Source organism: Vigna unguiculata, chromosome 4 (assembly GCF_037176805.1).
Source record: "Vigna unguiculata cultivar grain cowpea cultivar isolate G323 ecotype 2 chromosome 4, ASM3717680v1, whole genome shotgun sequence".
In the NCBI taxonomy this organism is placed as follows: Eukaryota; Viridiplantae; Streptophyta; class Magnoliopsida; order Fabales; family Fabaceae; genus Vigna; species Vigna unguiculata.
The window spans coordinates 45,634,296-45,650,718 of record NC_140795.1 but is presented as its reverse complement, the minus strand read 5'-3'; the positions used below and the strand labels follow the sequence as shown (position 1 = coordinate 45,650,718).

The window sequence follows — 16,423 nt, the reverse complement described above, 5'->3', positions numbered from 1 at the left end:
GTATATAAAAATTAAATTTCGTCTTAATTTGAAAAGAATGAATTATTTCAGTTTAAAACATAAATTTGAATTAAATTAAGATAAGATAACAAAAATAGAGACAAAGTTGTGATTTTTCATATAAATAATATGTATGTTACTCTCATTGTCATATTATACCGTGACGTGATACAACGTAGACAAGACATATGGTAAAAAAAATTAAATTTTGAAAATTAAAAAATTTTAAAAATAAAAAATCCACGAAATAACCATATACTTCCTTAACGAGGTTAGTATATTTTTATCGGAAAGAAATTAATTATAACAAATTTACTAAAACAAAAACTAAATTAAAACTAATAAAACAAGAGGACCGATCTATAATTTCTCTAAAATATAAAAACCAATTAGTTAACCTATTTTTTAAAATGTCACCAAATTTGAATTATCTTGTAGATGTTTCTATCTCATAAAGTTTATTTTTCACTTTTCTCGTGACTTATGTATACCAATGGTTGAAATTTAAATTGAAAGAATTCCCATTAACGATAAAGAAAAAGAAAATGATATATTAACAAAGTTTTTTTTAACAAAATTTGACAAATAAAAATTACTATCTTTATTACTTCATTTTCATTAAAAAATAAAAATTTATCTACTATAATATTATTAATAAAAAATTTGTCTAACTTTGAAAAAAAATTATGAAAAACTCATTTTCCTAAAGAAAATGCGGGCACTCCACAAATTTTTCTTGTAGTTCATGCGTTAAAGTTTGACACATTAAGTTAATATTGACAAAACTATTTTTACAATTTGATAAGAAACTAACGTAGTTAATATAATTTTTTATATTTTTTATTTTATTTTATTTCCTGAAAACATGATTATGAAATTTAAATTCAACCTATTTAATTAAAGCTGGATTGAATTTTCAAAATTCCAAACTATACATATATGCAGCCTTATATACTGCAAAGTAAACTTTTTTTATTACAGTTATTAACTTAAAATTGATTTAAATCCAGTTTTTGACAGTTAATCAGCTTTGAATTTGTTATGCTAATTCAATACCGATTTTAGAACCAATTTAAATAATCAATCGATTATAAAACTCATTTTTAAAACCACAGCAGTTTTTAACCAGTTTCAGAAAAATTAAAAAATTCGTTATATCCAAATCATTTAAATGTATGAGATTTGTAAAAGGATTGAATTCGAAGCTGAGAAAGTTGCGAACTTTGACCAACTCAAACCAACACGAAGCAGCAATAAAATAACACAACCAAAACTTGTTTGTTTCACTTCACAGCTTCTCTAAACACTATAACACACAACACTTTCATCTTCTTCTTCATCAGAGCCTTCTTCCACCACCATATGTCTCATCAATACCACCAACCCATTGATCAATTTTATAAAACATATTGAATATTTTGCTAAATGTTGTAGTGTTTATGTTTATTTTATAAAAAGAAGAATGGTATTGTGACTACCATTTATTAACTTTCATCCTTTATTTCCTTACGTAACTTAATATGGACTATTGATTAATATACTATTATCTTTTCTTTTAAAAGAATCAATAACTCACATCTATGATGTATGAATACGATATATGTATCGAATATGACATAATAAATTACGATATATGTATCCGATATATGTATCTGATATGACTGGCGGTACATTTATTTTGAAAGTAATAAGACATGATACGTGATAGATACGATATATGAATATTGAAAAATTGGTACAATAATTCTTAAAAACATAATAAATATATGATTGTTATTGTGTTAATCCAAATTAAAACTATATGTACTAAAATTATCAACATAAAAAATATAAATTATTGTTATCATAAAAGTACCATAGTAGGAAAACTCTTAAATAATAATGACCAATTTTAGTAACAAAAAAATATATTAGACACCAATTCCCTAATTAGAGACTAATTTATAGACTAATTATTTTGGTAATCAAACCCTTGGTAACTAATGTTTAGAAACCAATTATTTTAGTAGTCAAAATCTTGGTAACTAATGTTAGTGACCATTTTAGAAATCAATTCATAATAAAAATTATTTTAATTATAAATTTAGAGACTAATTATAATTTTTTGGAAATATTTTAGTTGCCAATAATTTTTAGTTTTTAAATTTATACTTAAATTAGTCACTATATAGTGACTAATTATTTTCGTTACTAAATGATCATCATTCAAATATTCTTTTTGTACTGTACTACGACTTTGTAAATTAGATACTTCTCTGATAAGTATAGGTATCCTAAAGTATTATATACGGATACGTGTCGGACACGGATACGTGACCTAGGTATTGGTGCGGTGATCATTGACTCACACTAAGTCAAGTCATGTGAGGAATAAAAATAAAAGTCACAGTATTATTTTCTTTAAAAAACACCATTATTAGAAGGACACATATGTTTTTACTAGATTTTATAAATTATTTAAATTTAAATTACATTTGAATTAAAAATACGTTGATAAATATTAAAAATAATACCTAATTAAAATTAAAATTTAATGTTTAATACCTTAAATGTTGGAATCCATCTTCATCTTTAACTATAAAGTATTAAAACGTATTAATAATAGATAAAAAATATGTTAAGATATAAAATATAATAATTAAAATAATAATAATTAAGCTATAAATTACAAACTAAAGTGAAATATCTTCTAACTTATAAACTACTGCTAAAATAAATTAAAATATGCCTTATTAATTATTTTTATTATCTTTTATCAAAGACAGAGCTCTAGAGATTAAGTTGCATAGCCCCATAATTTGAGTACTTATCTATAAAGAAATAACCTTTGGAATTGTCACATAGTAATAATTAAATTATAAAATTTTAAAATTTTAAAATATAAAATTACCAAAATATAAAATAATATTATTAATAATGTATTATACATCAAATCACCTTCAATCTCAGTCGGGATCCTTTTAATATGGATCAAGTTAATTCAACCAAACTTCTACACGTTTATCAAAAATATTTTTTTCTAATCCAATCCCACGTGGTAAGTTAATATTACAACTATTTCACATATCCACGTAAATGTAATACCAAGAATACTCTTAGCAAAAAATAAAAATAAAAAAAAAATATATAAATATATATATATATATATATATATATATATATATATATATATATATATATATATATATATATATATATATATATATATACACAAAAGTGTTGGTCAACCAAATTAAACAATCCTCTCTCCTTGCACATGCATATTAAAGAACACAATAAATAACTCCATTCTCAACTTCTTATTCTTACACAAACGATCTCTTACCATTAAAGGACTCGGTGCAATCTTCACTGCAATATCAAAGAAAACAAAAAAAGTTTCTCCATTTACTCCACCATGTCCAACGAAACCGTTGACCCCTACCACCGCCTCCAAATCCTCCCCAACCCCGACGGCACCTTCACTCGCGGCAACGCTGTTCCAACCACCGCACCCTCTTCAGACCCCTCTCTTCCCATCTCAGTTCTCACCAAAGACATCACCATCAACCCACACAACCACACATGGCTGCGCTTATTCCTCCCACGATCACTGCTATCCTCTTCCAACCCTTCCAACCCCAACAAGCTTCCTCTCATCATTTTCTTTCACGGAGGGGGATTCGTGCTGCTCAGTGCGGCTTCCTCCATGTTCCATGATTTCTGCGTCCAAATGGCCGATTCCACCCAGGCCATTGTGGCCTCCGTCGAGTACCGTCTCGCGCCGGAGCACCGACTGCCGGCGGGCTACGACGATGGCGCGGAAGCACTGCGGTGGATCGGAAACTGCGAAGATGAGTGGTTGCGTCAATACGCGGATTATTCCAAGTGTTATCTTATGGGGAACAGCGCTGGGGCCACCATCGCTTACCGGACAGGTCATCTCCTTCTACTTCATCTGAATCCGTTTTAAATTCTTTATAAATGATGAGTTTTGTGAACATTAATTATAAGTCTGAAGATTTGTTTGATGAAAGTGAATTTTGTTTCCTTGCAGGTTTACGTGCAGTTGAAGAGGTGAATGATCTTGATGGAGTGAAGATCCAAGGGTTGATATTGCGTCAACCATTCTTTGGCGGAGTGCAGAGGACAGAGTCAGAGTTAAGGCTTGCGAATAACCGACTCATTCCTCTGTGTGTTACGGATTCGATGTGGGAGTTGGCACTGCCAACTGGTGCTGATCGTGACCATGAATATTGCAGTGTAAGAGCTGGAAATGGGGTTCAGAAATTTGAGAAGATGAGGGAGCTTGGTTGGAGGGTGCTGGTGAGTGGCAACAATGGTGACCTGTTGGTGGATCGTTATAAGGAATTGGCGCAATTGATGGAAGAAAAAGGGGTGAAAGTGGTGAAGGATTTTCAGGAAGAAGGCTTCCATGGAGTTGAACTCTTTGACCCATTGAAGGCAAGCCAGTTCATTGATTTAGTTAAACATTTCATTAACCCTAACTGTGTTTAGGGCTAAATTATCGTGTTCTCCTGCACCAAACACAATTGTTAACATGTTACATTCATAGTTATTTCAACTTTCTGCCACAAAAAGATTGACATCACTGATGCATCTAAATAACTGTTGCAATAGAGAAGTTTTGTCTTCTACAATAACTCTTATGATTGGAGTCTTCATCCATAATATAAATTGAACAATAAAATGGTATTTTCTTCTTCATAGTTTTATTAATAATATTATTAAAGTTAAATACATTTTATCCTTTTAATGAAAAATGTAATTAGTCAATTTTTAAAATTTTAGTTCATTATTTTTAAAAAATGTGTAAATTTAATCATTTTACACTACAAGAAAATGTTTTATTAGTAACAAATTTTAGTGACTAAAAGTTGTTAGTTACTATAGTGACTAATTTAAATACCAATTTTCAAAATTAAAATTTATTAGTTACTAAAATAGTCACTAATATAAATAAAAAATTATAATTGGTCACTAAATTTGTCACTAATTAATTATAGAGCAATTTAGTAACTAAGTTATTTTGGTAGCCAAAACTTAGGTAGCTAATTTTTAGTGACCAGTTTTCTGTGATAGCCAAAACTATGCTAGCTAATTTTAGAAACCAATTTAGTGACCAATTATAATTTTTTATTCATAATAGTAACTATTTTAGTAACCAATAATTTTTTTAGTTTATAAACTTGTATCTAAATTAGTAGTTATAGTAACTAACAATTTTTGGTCACTAAAATCAGTTACTAATGAAACATTTTTTTGTAGTGTTAACTCAATTTTATTAAATTTATTTAACATTAAGTAAATTTAGTCAATTAATGTATGTTGTATTTATAATAGACATGAATAAATATATGATGTAAGGACAACAAACATTAATTTTTGGATTGTTTTGTTTCTTTTTAATTTTTTCGTCAATATTTTCTTTCAAAAAATCAATATACAATATAATAATACAATTCAAAAAATTTCAGAATTTTGTAAGTACTATAAATATCTTATATAAAGTTGTAAGTACGGGAAAATAGGTGAAAAATAATAAAAAAATAAAAAACATATAACAAACGATGAGTCATCTTTCGGACATAAGAAGATTATGGAAATAATTATCGGAATCTCAGATACCATTGTGGAAGACACAAATGATTTTTTTTTTTTAAATTCAAGGCTCCTAATCCCCTTCGAGATAGGCTAACGCTTTGATCATCCATTTCCAACGACCTTTATTTTTTTTAGCATCTCCATTAGAAGTCCGTAAAATAAGTTATGATCATTTTAAGTTTTTCACTACTAAATTTTTATAATTCTAAATTTGTTATCAATATCTTAGACTTAAACACTCTGCATTTGAATGCATTCTAATAAAAATTATTAAAAAAAACTTAAGTCAAAATCTTTTTATAACTATTTTTAGTGAATTTTATAAAATCAGGTAACAACACGACGTTTAAGGTACACAACAATATACAATAACAAATTAGACGTTTAAGGTACACAACAATATACAATAACAAATTAGTTTAGAAAGCACCTTTGTTAATTTTAATGATGATAATCTCTATAATCATTGTAAAAAAAGTTAAATAATAACGATTTTATGGTCATTCTGGATGTAAAAGGCGGCAATGACATATCTGAATTTATGTTCTAGTTGTTGGCAAATGATTTTATATTGGTGATAGGATAACAGCTATGAAGCTCCGACACGGCGTCCGAACCATGTTTTTCCGTTTCGGAGGCGCACCGGACACGGACACTTGCCGGAAGCGCACACGACACGGTGTCGAACGCTGCTTTTTGGGCCGGACACGGCCTTCTCTTTGGACGCGGAAAAGATACGTTGCGGTGCTGCAAAAAGTGGAACGTGGACGCCCGTTGCAGAGTTGCAGTTGCAGAGTTGCCCGTTGCAGAGTTGCCACCAAATTCACGGAGAGGAGAAGGGAAGATAGAAGATAGGAAAGGGAAAGTTAAGCAAAAGAAAAAAAAATCTGAAAAGAAAACATAACCATATTCTTATCAATTTAATAATTTAGTTATTTAATATGAAATTTGTTTTAATTTTACGGATCCCAAATACAAATACATCTGATCAGTTATCACATTTTCACTTTATCTAAAATTTTCTTAAAATATTTTATTTAAAGAGATTTTAACTTGTTTTATCAGTATATAATATATTATATTATAATTAATTTTAATCTATAACATCTTTCATTTTTTATATGTAAATAAATATAAATAAATTACTAGATACATATTCCATATTTCAAATAAATATAATAAATTACTTTATATAAAAAAAATAAAGATAAATATATAAATAATCTTAACTAAAAATCTTAATAAATTATATAGAATTAAAACTAAAAATTTTAACAAAATAATCCTCAAATATATCTATTTGAATATCTTTATATCTCATCTTTTAATAACAAAAACCTTATACATGTTCTATAAATACATACAGAGACTTACAAAATATACAAAGAAAAAGAAATCAGTTAGAGGTAAAAGAAAGAAACGTTGAGATTTAGTGAGCGAAACACATAGTCATTGCAAGAAAGCTCTTAGAGGAAGAAGGAAGAAGCTCGGATAGAAGAATAAAAAGAGATATATTTTGAGCAAGAGAAAAGAGTAAAGACTGAGAAGAAGAAGTGTGTAGAAAAATGTGAGTACTCTTTAAGTCTTCTCTCCTTCTATTTATTAAATTCTTTGCCTTCTATATTAAATTTTATCCACACCCTCTTTTTCTTCTACTTATTAAATTCATCCATTAAATGCTAATAACTTAACTTTTTTAATACTTAATGTCATTCTATGCATCTATCATATTTGCTATAACTTATACATGTGAGAGTACTATGTTCCTTGTTCTTTTAACAATATAAAATAATTTAATAATTTAACATTACTTTAAAAATATATTATTTTATAAATAATTATATTTTATAGATAATTATATTTTATATTATTATTAGATTATACATGATACTTTATTAGTTTTTAATTTCAAATTTCAATACATATGCGTTACATAATTTTAATTTATTTTATAAGTTAAATTATAAACATAAAATTATAAGTTTTATATTTTGAATTTAATTTTATAAATATATTATGTATAAAAATTATTTAAATTATATACTTTGGTTTTATTTTTAAATTTTAAATATTAAGTAAATTTTGTATTTTCAATTTATTTTATTATAGGAAATTAAGATGAGTAGACCTAATCAAGCTATTGAACAAGAAGATGAAACAAAACCTCTTTGGAGATATTTTAGAAAGATAAGAAAAACTCCTGGTGGTGGAAATTATATGGTCAACTGTACTTTGTGTGATTTTGAATTTAATGGATCTTACACTCGAGTGAGAGCTCATCTCTTAAAAATTAAGGGAAAAGGGGTTAGAGTTTGTCCAAAAGTGGATCCGACAAAACTTGCTGAGCTTAAAAGATTGGATAATGAAGCAACTTTGAAAATTGAAAATTCAAAAAAGAAAAAGGTCTCTCTACCACCTGTATCTGAGAAAAGAAAGCAAACAAGCAGTGGTGGTGTTCACCAAAAACTCAAGGGTCCTCTAGAAGCTTCTTTCAACATTCAAGCTAGAGATGCTCTTGATTGTGAAATTGCAAGGATGTTTTATTCTTCAGGATTAACATTTCATCTCGCAAGAAGTCCTTATTATAGGAGTGCCTTTTCTTACGCTGCCAATACTTCTAACCTTAGTGAATATGATGTACCACCATCATATAATAAATTGAGAGGTCCACTGCTTGATAAAGAAAGAGCTCATGTAGAAAATCTTCTGCAACCTATAAAGAATTCATGGAAGCCAAAAGGTGTGACAATTGTTAGCGATGGATGGAGCGACCCTCAAAGAAGACCTCTTATCAATTTTATGGCTATCAATGAGAGTGGACCAATGTTTTAGAAAGCAATAAATGGATCTGGTGAGACAAAAGACAAGGATTTTATTGCCAAACACATGAGAGATGTAATTATGGAAGTTGGACCACAAAATGTAGTACAAATTATCACAGACAATGCAGCAGTATGTAAGGCAGCAGGTATGATCATAGAATCAGAATTTTCTTCAATATATTGGACTCCTTGTGTAGTGCACACCTTGAATCTTGCATTGAAAAATATTTGTGCGGCAAAAAATACAGAAAGAAATAGTGATCTTTATGAAGAATTTTATTGGATCTCACAAATTGCTGATGATGCTACATTTATTAAAAACTTCATTATGGGGCACTCTAAGAGATTATCAATGTTTAATAACTTCAATTCATTGAAGTTTCTTTCTGTTGCTCCAACGAGATTTGCTTCAACCATCATCATGCTTAAAAGATTTAGAACCTTGAAAAGAGGACTCCAAGAGATGGTAATTAGTAATGAATGGTCTGATTACAAAGAGGATAATGTTGATAATGCACGAACAGTCAAAGAAACTTTATTGAATGATAATTGGTGGATGAAGGTTGACTATATACTTGCTTTTACTGCCCCTATTTATGATGTTATCAGAAAAACAGATACGGATATGGCTACTCTTCATTTAGTGTATGAGATGTGGGATTCAATGATTGAAGATGTGAGGAAGATCATATACCAACATGAAGGAAAGGCACAAGTTGAACATTCATCTTTTTTTGAGGTAGTAAACTCAGTATTAATTGATCGTTGGACTAAGAGTAGCACATCTCTTCATTGTCTTGCTCATTCTTTAAATCCAAGGTAATTATACTATTAAATCATTTTATTATTATATATTTTTTTGTATATGTCTTATCTATAATATATAATATTATGTTAATTTATGCTTATGTTCTTTAATACTGTAGATATTATAGTGATGAATGGTTAAGTGAAGATTCGCAAAGAGTTGCCCCACATGAAGATGTAGAACTTACTCATGAAAGGAAAAAATGTTTTATGAAGTACTTTGATGATGTGGATGTAAGGAGACAAGCAAATTTAGAGTTTGCAAACTTTTCAAATGAAAGAGAAGATTTTGCAGATCCCGACGCTATAAGGGATAGAACTAAAATGGATGCAAAATCATGGTGGATTATTCATGGATCTCAAGCACCAATACTTCAAAAGATAGCTCTTAAGCTACTTGGACAACCTTCTTCTTCTTCTTCTTGTGAAAGGAATTGGAGTACCTACTCTTTTATACATTCTTTGAAAAGAAATAAGATGACTCCCAAAAGGGCAGAAGATTTAGTATTTATCCATAGTAATCTCCGTCTTCTCTTAAGAAACTCCTCAAAGTATAGAGAAGAGGAAACTAAATTGTGGGATATTGGAGGAGATGACTTTTCATTGGAAGACAGCGAAATTCTTCAGATTGCTAGCCTATCTCTTGATGAACCAGAATTAGAAGAAGCATTTTTCAATGAAGATGAACAAATATGAGAGTTAAACATCATGATTTACTTACGTGTTTTTTTTTTTTTTTTTGCTAGACTTTGTTTCTTTTATAATTGTTTATCTTGATTTCTATTAGATCATGAAGTATAATTGGTGGATTGTTTTTTATATAAATATTAATTTTCAATTTTTTAGACTATGAATTGTAATTGTTATATATATATATATATATATATATATATATATATATATATATATATATATATATCCGTGTCCGTGTCCTATCGATTTAGACGCTTCCTCGTCCGTGTCTTGTCCGTGTCCGTGTCCGGGCTTCATAGGATAACAGTTCTAAAAACATTTGACAATGATTATACGTCAATCGTTATTGCAAATACGTAAAATGATTATAGTTTTAGAATAATTATTATTGAAAATGACGACATTCACAATTTGGTAAGTTTTTTTTTAAGTTGAGAAGATGACGATTTTAGAGTAAATATCGTCAAAATTAGGATATGATAAAGGACTTACGGATAATCGCCATTGTATGAGATCACAATAACTAAAATTGGAATTGTCGTCGAAAGAGCGATTATTTACATAATTTCTTCTTCTCTCGCTTATCCTTTTCATTGTGCTGCGATTTGCACTCTTCTCTATTATTGTTGCAGCATTTTAACAATTTTATGTTATTCATAAATTCTATATATAGAGACCGTCCAATCTATATATATATATATATATATATATATATATATATATATATATATATATATATATATATATATATATATATATATATATATATATATATATATATATATATATATATATATATATATATATATATATATATATATATATATATTAATGTTGTATGCTATGCATTGTCTTATTTATATATAGAACTTTGTTAATACAAGTTTTCTTTTAATTTTTTTTGTTGTATTATATTTAGGTTAAAATACCTTTTTGGTCCCAATTTTCGTCAAATTTTTTCAAATAAGTCCTAATTTTGGTTTTGTGTTCAAATATGTCCCAATTTTCGTCAATTTTGTTCAATTGGGTCATTTTTTGCTAACACCGTTTAAATCATTAACGGCCATGAACAGTGACGGTCACGTGTCATTTCGTGGTTTTTTAAATTTTTTTAAATTTTTTTTAATATTTTTAAAAAATATTTATTTTTTTTAAAATGTACATGTGTCAACCCAGGAGTGTGCCACGTGTCACTTCGTTGTTTTTTGAATTTTTTTTTGAATTTTTTTAAATGTCCACGTGTCAATCCAATAGCGTGCCACGTGTCAAAGTCAATGTTCTAAATTCAATTTGGTCCCTATATTTGTTATTTTTGTTCAATTAGGTCCCAATTTTTGTTAACATTAACTAATTTGGTCCCTCTCCAAATTAAAACCAAATTTAATTTTTATATTAAAATTCACATTTTTTATTAAATATTTTTATATAATATATTAAAATTCACATCATTATAACTTTGATATAAAAATTAAATTTGGTCACATCTTCGATAGGGATCAAATTGGTTAATGTTAACAAAAATTGGGACCTAATTGAACAAAAATAAAAAATATAGGGACCAAATTGAATATAGAATATTGACTTTGACATATGGCTCGCTACTGGGTTGACACGTGAACATTTAAAAATAAAATAAAAAAATTCAAAAAAATAAAATAAAAAATTCAAAAAAATCACGAAGTGACACGTGGCACGCTCTTGGGTTGACACGTGTCCATTTAAAAAAAAATATTAAAAGAATTTTAAAATATTTAAAAAAAATTCAAAAAAATATATAAATAAAAAAAATTCAAAAAAACCATGAAGTGACATGTGGCAGTCACTGTTCATGGCTGTTACTGATTTAAACGGTGTTAGCAAAAAAGGACCCAATTGAATAAAATTGATGAAAATTGGGACCTATTTGAACACAAAACCAAAATTAGGACTTATTTGAAAAAACTTAGACGAAATTTGGGACAAAAAAGGTATTTTAACCTTATATTTATTATTGTTCTTTCAAATTCAATAAGTTTTTTTTATTTAAAAAAACTCTTAAGTTGTCTTTCAATATGTTTTTAATTCTTAAATCCTTAAATTCAACAACAAAATGTTATTTTCTAATATTAACAGAAAATGTATTTTGAAAATAAAACTAATTTTTATTATGATTGAAAATGAAAATAATTTTATGTAGTATTTTAAAAAGTGTCACCAAATTTGAATTTTCTTGTAAATGTCTCTATCTCTCATAAAGTTATTTTTCTCTTTCCTCGTGAGTTATGAGTACGAATGTTTGAAATTTAAAAGTGAAGAATCCCATCAGCGATAAAGAAAATGCCGGCACACCACAAATTTTTCTTCTGGTTCATGCATCCAAGTTTGACACATTAAGTTAATAATGACAAAACTATATTTTCAATTTGATAAGAAACTAACGTCTAAGTTAATATTATTTATTTTTTTTATTTCATTTTTTTCCCTAAAAACATGATTATGAAATTTAAATTCGACCTATTTAATTAAAGCCGGATTGAATTTTCAAAATTCCAAACTATATATTCAGCCTTATATACTGCAAAGTAAACTTTTTTTTTATTACAAATAAATTATAAAATAAAATTGTCAAAATTTGATTCGGATACCTTTTAAAATCACACCAGTTTCAACATTTTGAAAACCACACAACACTTTCATCTTCTTCTTCCTAGCTTTCTTCCACCACCATGTCTGATCAACACCAGCAACCCATTGATCCCTATCGCCACCTCGATTTCGTTCTAAACCCTAACGGCACCCTCACTCGTTCACGTCACATTCCAACCACACCACCCTCTTCAGACCCCACTCTCGCAGTTCTCACCAAAGACATAACCATCAACGCACACAACAACACCTGGCTACGTTTATTCTTACCCCAAACAGCACTAACCTCAGACCCAGAACGCCAGAAGCTGCCTCTCATTATTTTCTTCCACGGAAGCGGTTTCGTCGTGTCCAGCGCCGCCTCCACCATGTTCCACCTCTTCTGCTCCGCCATGGCCTCAGCCGTCCCCGCCGTAGTCGCCTCCGTGGAGTATCGCCTCGCCCCGGAGCACCGTCTCCCGGCGGCTTACGACGACGCAGTGGAGGCGTTGGAGTTTGTCAGAAGCAGCCAGGAAGAGTGGCTGAAGAAACACGCCGACATAGGTAACTGTTATATCATGGGGAACAGCGCTGGAGCAACAATCGCCTACATCGCGGGCCTACGTGTGACCGACAAGGTGCGTGATCTGGAGCCGTTGAAAATCCAAGGGCTCATATTGCGACAGGTGTTTTTTGGTGGGGTCCAGAGGTGTGGGTCCGAGGTGAGATTAGAGAACGACGAGGTTTTGCCGCTGAGTGTTGCGGATTTGCTTTGGGAGCTGGCGCTGCCCGTTGGCGCTGACCGTGATCACGAGTATGCGAATCCGAGGGCTGAGAAGTGGGTAGGGAAATTGGAGAGAGTGAGGGATCTAGGGTGGAGGGTGTTGGTGAGTGGGAACGGTGGAGATCCGTTGATTGATCGTGAGAAAGAGTTGGTGGAGATTTTGAAAGAGAAGGGTGTGGAAGTGGTGAGTGATTTTGAGGAAGAAGGGTCTCATGGGGTGGAGTATCGTAATGAATCAAAGGCTACAAAATTCATTGAAGTAGTGAAAAATTTCGTTTCATACAGTGATGTTTAGTGTTTAAAAATGTGTTTTAGGGATTTCTAGAGACATACAAGGATGTTTGTTATATTGTCATGTATTTTGCTTACATTTTGGGATGTTTCATTTGATTGAATTAGGTTAGGGAAAGTTATGTGCTTCTCTTGTAACTATTAAGAACCTTATTTTAGTTGGTGCGTTAAAAGTGGAATTTGGATTTTCTGCTAGCTTTTTTATGTTATTTTTTATTGTACTTTTATAATACATTTATTATTATTAATTTTAATATTTTAAAATATATTAAAAAGATATAAGATACTAGTAAAATATATTTTTAGTGTCCAGCAGATGACAGCACTAAAAAAATCAATAAAAAATCTGAATTTTTAAAATGTGTCTGCCTTAGAAAAATGCTAGTAAAAATAGAGTAGGGGTGTGAATAGTAAGTGATGCAATGGAAATGGATAAATAAAACAATATTAAAAAAAATATTAGAAACAGACAATTTTAGAAGAAGAAATTTGTTTTTGTCATTGTGACTTTGTCTTAATTGATTTTTATAGAAAATAAAATTTGAAAAGAATAATTTTGGTTATAATTTTTGTATTTACTTTTATGTATTAAACTAATTGGAATAATGTAAAATGCAACGCATCCAAAAGAATTAGCCCCAACACGTGTATCACTGAGATGTTTTATTAGATGGAACACGTGCGTGATATTAGGATCCTCCAACACTTCTTCGTAATGGAAAGATAGAATTCGAAGCAACCACAGAAGTACCGTCTATGTTTAATTTTAATGTTATGTGGTCCAATGCACATACGTCCACAATTAACAGAGCAAATAGCTGAAACAAAAACTTTTGGGCGGCTCTTTATTCTTGCACCTTCATATTTTTCTCCGCACCCCTTAGTTTTCTAAAATGCTCATTTTGTCCTATTTATTTTTTTATAATTCATTTTATATCCAAAAAAATCTATTATTGTGTCATATTAGTGTCTTGGCTTGTAAGCTTTTGCTATAAACATTTTGATTTTAGTAAAGAGTCTATTGATTATTAATGTTTTGTAAGTGTTGAAACTAGTTAAATTCCTTTTTATAAGTTTTTCATGATTTTCAAAATATTTGAGAAAATAGACATTGATTTTTGAGTTATTTTCAAATTATACATTTCAAAATATTATAGATTTAGAAATTATAAACTTTTTATGGAACATTCCATTTGATAATCACGTAATTATGAATTTCAAATTGTACAACATAAAATAATTTTCAAAATTCGTAATATTAAGTTGTATGTTTAGCATGCATTTTTAAATCCTGAAATGCAATTTAAAATAAATAATCTGAAATTTTATTTAAGAATGCCCAGTATGAAAATATAATTACGAGTTATGGGTTTTGCAATAAAAAAAAATACATTTTTAGATTCGCAATTTATAGATAATGTAATCCAAAATATTTATAGATCTGAAAATATATTTCAGAGTACATAGTTTAGAAACATATTCTGATTTACGCAATCTGAAAATATATTCATGAGCAATTTGAACTTTTTTTCACACCTAATAAAGGTACAAAAAGAAATTATGCGGGTGCAAAAAGAATAAAGCTATTCGACCTAACATGCATAGTTTACAATGTAAGATTATGGGGACTTATTATTTATAGGAAAATAATATTTTAACCCACTTTTTTTGACCCACTTTTAATCTATTGTTTTAATCACCATTAGATCATTTTTTTTTATTCTTTTTAGTGATGTGATGTGATGATCTAATGGTGATTGAAGTGGTGGGTTAAAAGTGGGTCAAAAAAAGTAGGTTAAAGTATCATTGTCCTTTTTATATCGCCATTGAACTTTCTGTTTAGATGGAACCAACTTGGCTAAGTGGTATAAGGTGTGTGAATGTTTTTTTTTTTTCTCATGCATCACTCATTTGATTAATTAATTTTTTTTTTCTGCGTAATGGAACCTCAACACTGGTCTTGTTAGGAATCCAAAAGAAAAAACATGTTCTATGAGTAATGGGACATAATTATAAAGTTTTAAAACATAAATTGACAAAAAAACTTTTTCAGAATAGTTGTTATGAAAATATCATTGTAATATACAACAATAAAGAGTGGATCCATGTTCTTAGGAAAAGAAAATAATGTAAGTGAGTGATTAAAGCCTTTGTCAATAAAAAGACAAGATTGAGATTATGCCAACTCAAGAATCCAAATTGCACAAATTCAAGTCACATGTCAATAATTTAGATTGCACATAGTAAATAAAAGAATGATCGTTGTATTTATTCAAATGCATGTCAGACCCACATGTTAATGAATCATTAAAAGTTTATTCACGTAAAATATTCAATTTTAAAATACGGATAATTAATTTTGAAATATAGAACAAACAACAAAAACATTCTACACAACATGTTTCTATATGCATACAACACATATGAGAAACAAAAGTCGGGTGAGAACAGTGAAAAAGTGGTGTCAAGAGCAGAAACTGTCCCCCGCATTGTTCTAATTTTGGGCCAGATTTGATCCAAAACAAATGCGAATGCTTCTATATGGAGTAAGCTTCGCTATGTAACATTTTTACCCTCTTAGAAGGATAACATATGAAAGAATAAATAGAAAATAATGACACAAAAAGAATTAAAAATAGAATTTAGTCATTAACCCGATGAAACTTAAGTCGAGCATGCAACCAATCATTAATCTAATAAAAATATGATTAATCAGTTTAAGTTCGAAGTGAACTTTAAATATAACTTATCACAAAATGGAATTTCCAACTTAACGTGGATTACAAATGAGTGGTTTATTAGCTGTCCGATAGTGGTA

The 16,423-nt window shown here is 29.2% G+C and overlaps 1 protein-coding gene and 2 pseudogenes across 1 annotated transcript; all 3 read left to right on the top strand.

Annotated features, from left to right (window-relative positions):
• The first annotated feature begins 3,288 nt into the window (after positions 1 to 3,288).
• Positions 3,289 to 4,631, top strand: LOC114181293 (carboxylesterase 1-like). The gene is made up of 2 exons (XM_028067712.2): positions 3,289 to 3,917; positions 4,037 to 4,631. Exons 1-2 carry the CDS (start codon positions 3,398 to 3,400, stop codon positions 4,495 to 4,497), a joined length of 981 nt encoding a protein of 326 aa, XP_027923513.2. The 5' UTR covers positions 3,289 to 3,397; the 3' UTR covers positions 4,498 to 4,631.
• A 3,091-nt stretch (positions 4,632 to 7,722) lies between these two features.
• Positions 7,723 to 9,929, top strand: LOC146887290 (uncharacterized; annotated as a pseudogene).
• Positions 9,930 to 12,531: 2,602 nt separating this feature from the next.
• LOC114181081 (carboxylesterase 1 pseudogene) lies at positions 12,532 to 13,784 on the top strand (annotated as a pseudogene).
• The last annotated feature ends 2,639 nt before the right edge of the window (positions 13,785 to 16,423 follow it).

Bases quoted from the DNA above. Each gene is read 5' to 3' on its own strand.
- LOC114181293 (XM_028067712.2), top strand. From the start codon at position 3,398: ATGTCCAACGAAACCGTTGACCCCTACCACCGCCTCCAAATCCTCCCC. The intron at 3,918-4,036 runs GTCATCTCCTTC...GTTTCCTTGCAG, and splicing joins CACCATCGCTTACCGGACAG to GTTTACGTGCAGTTGAAGAG.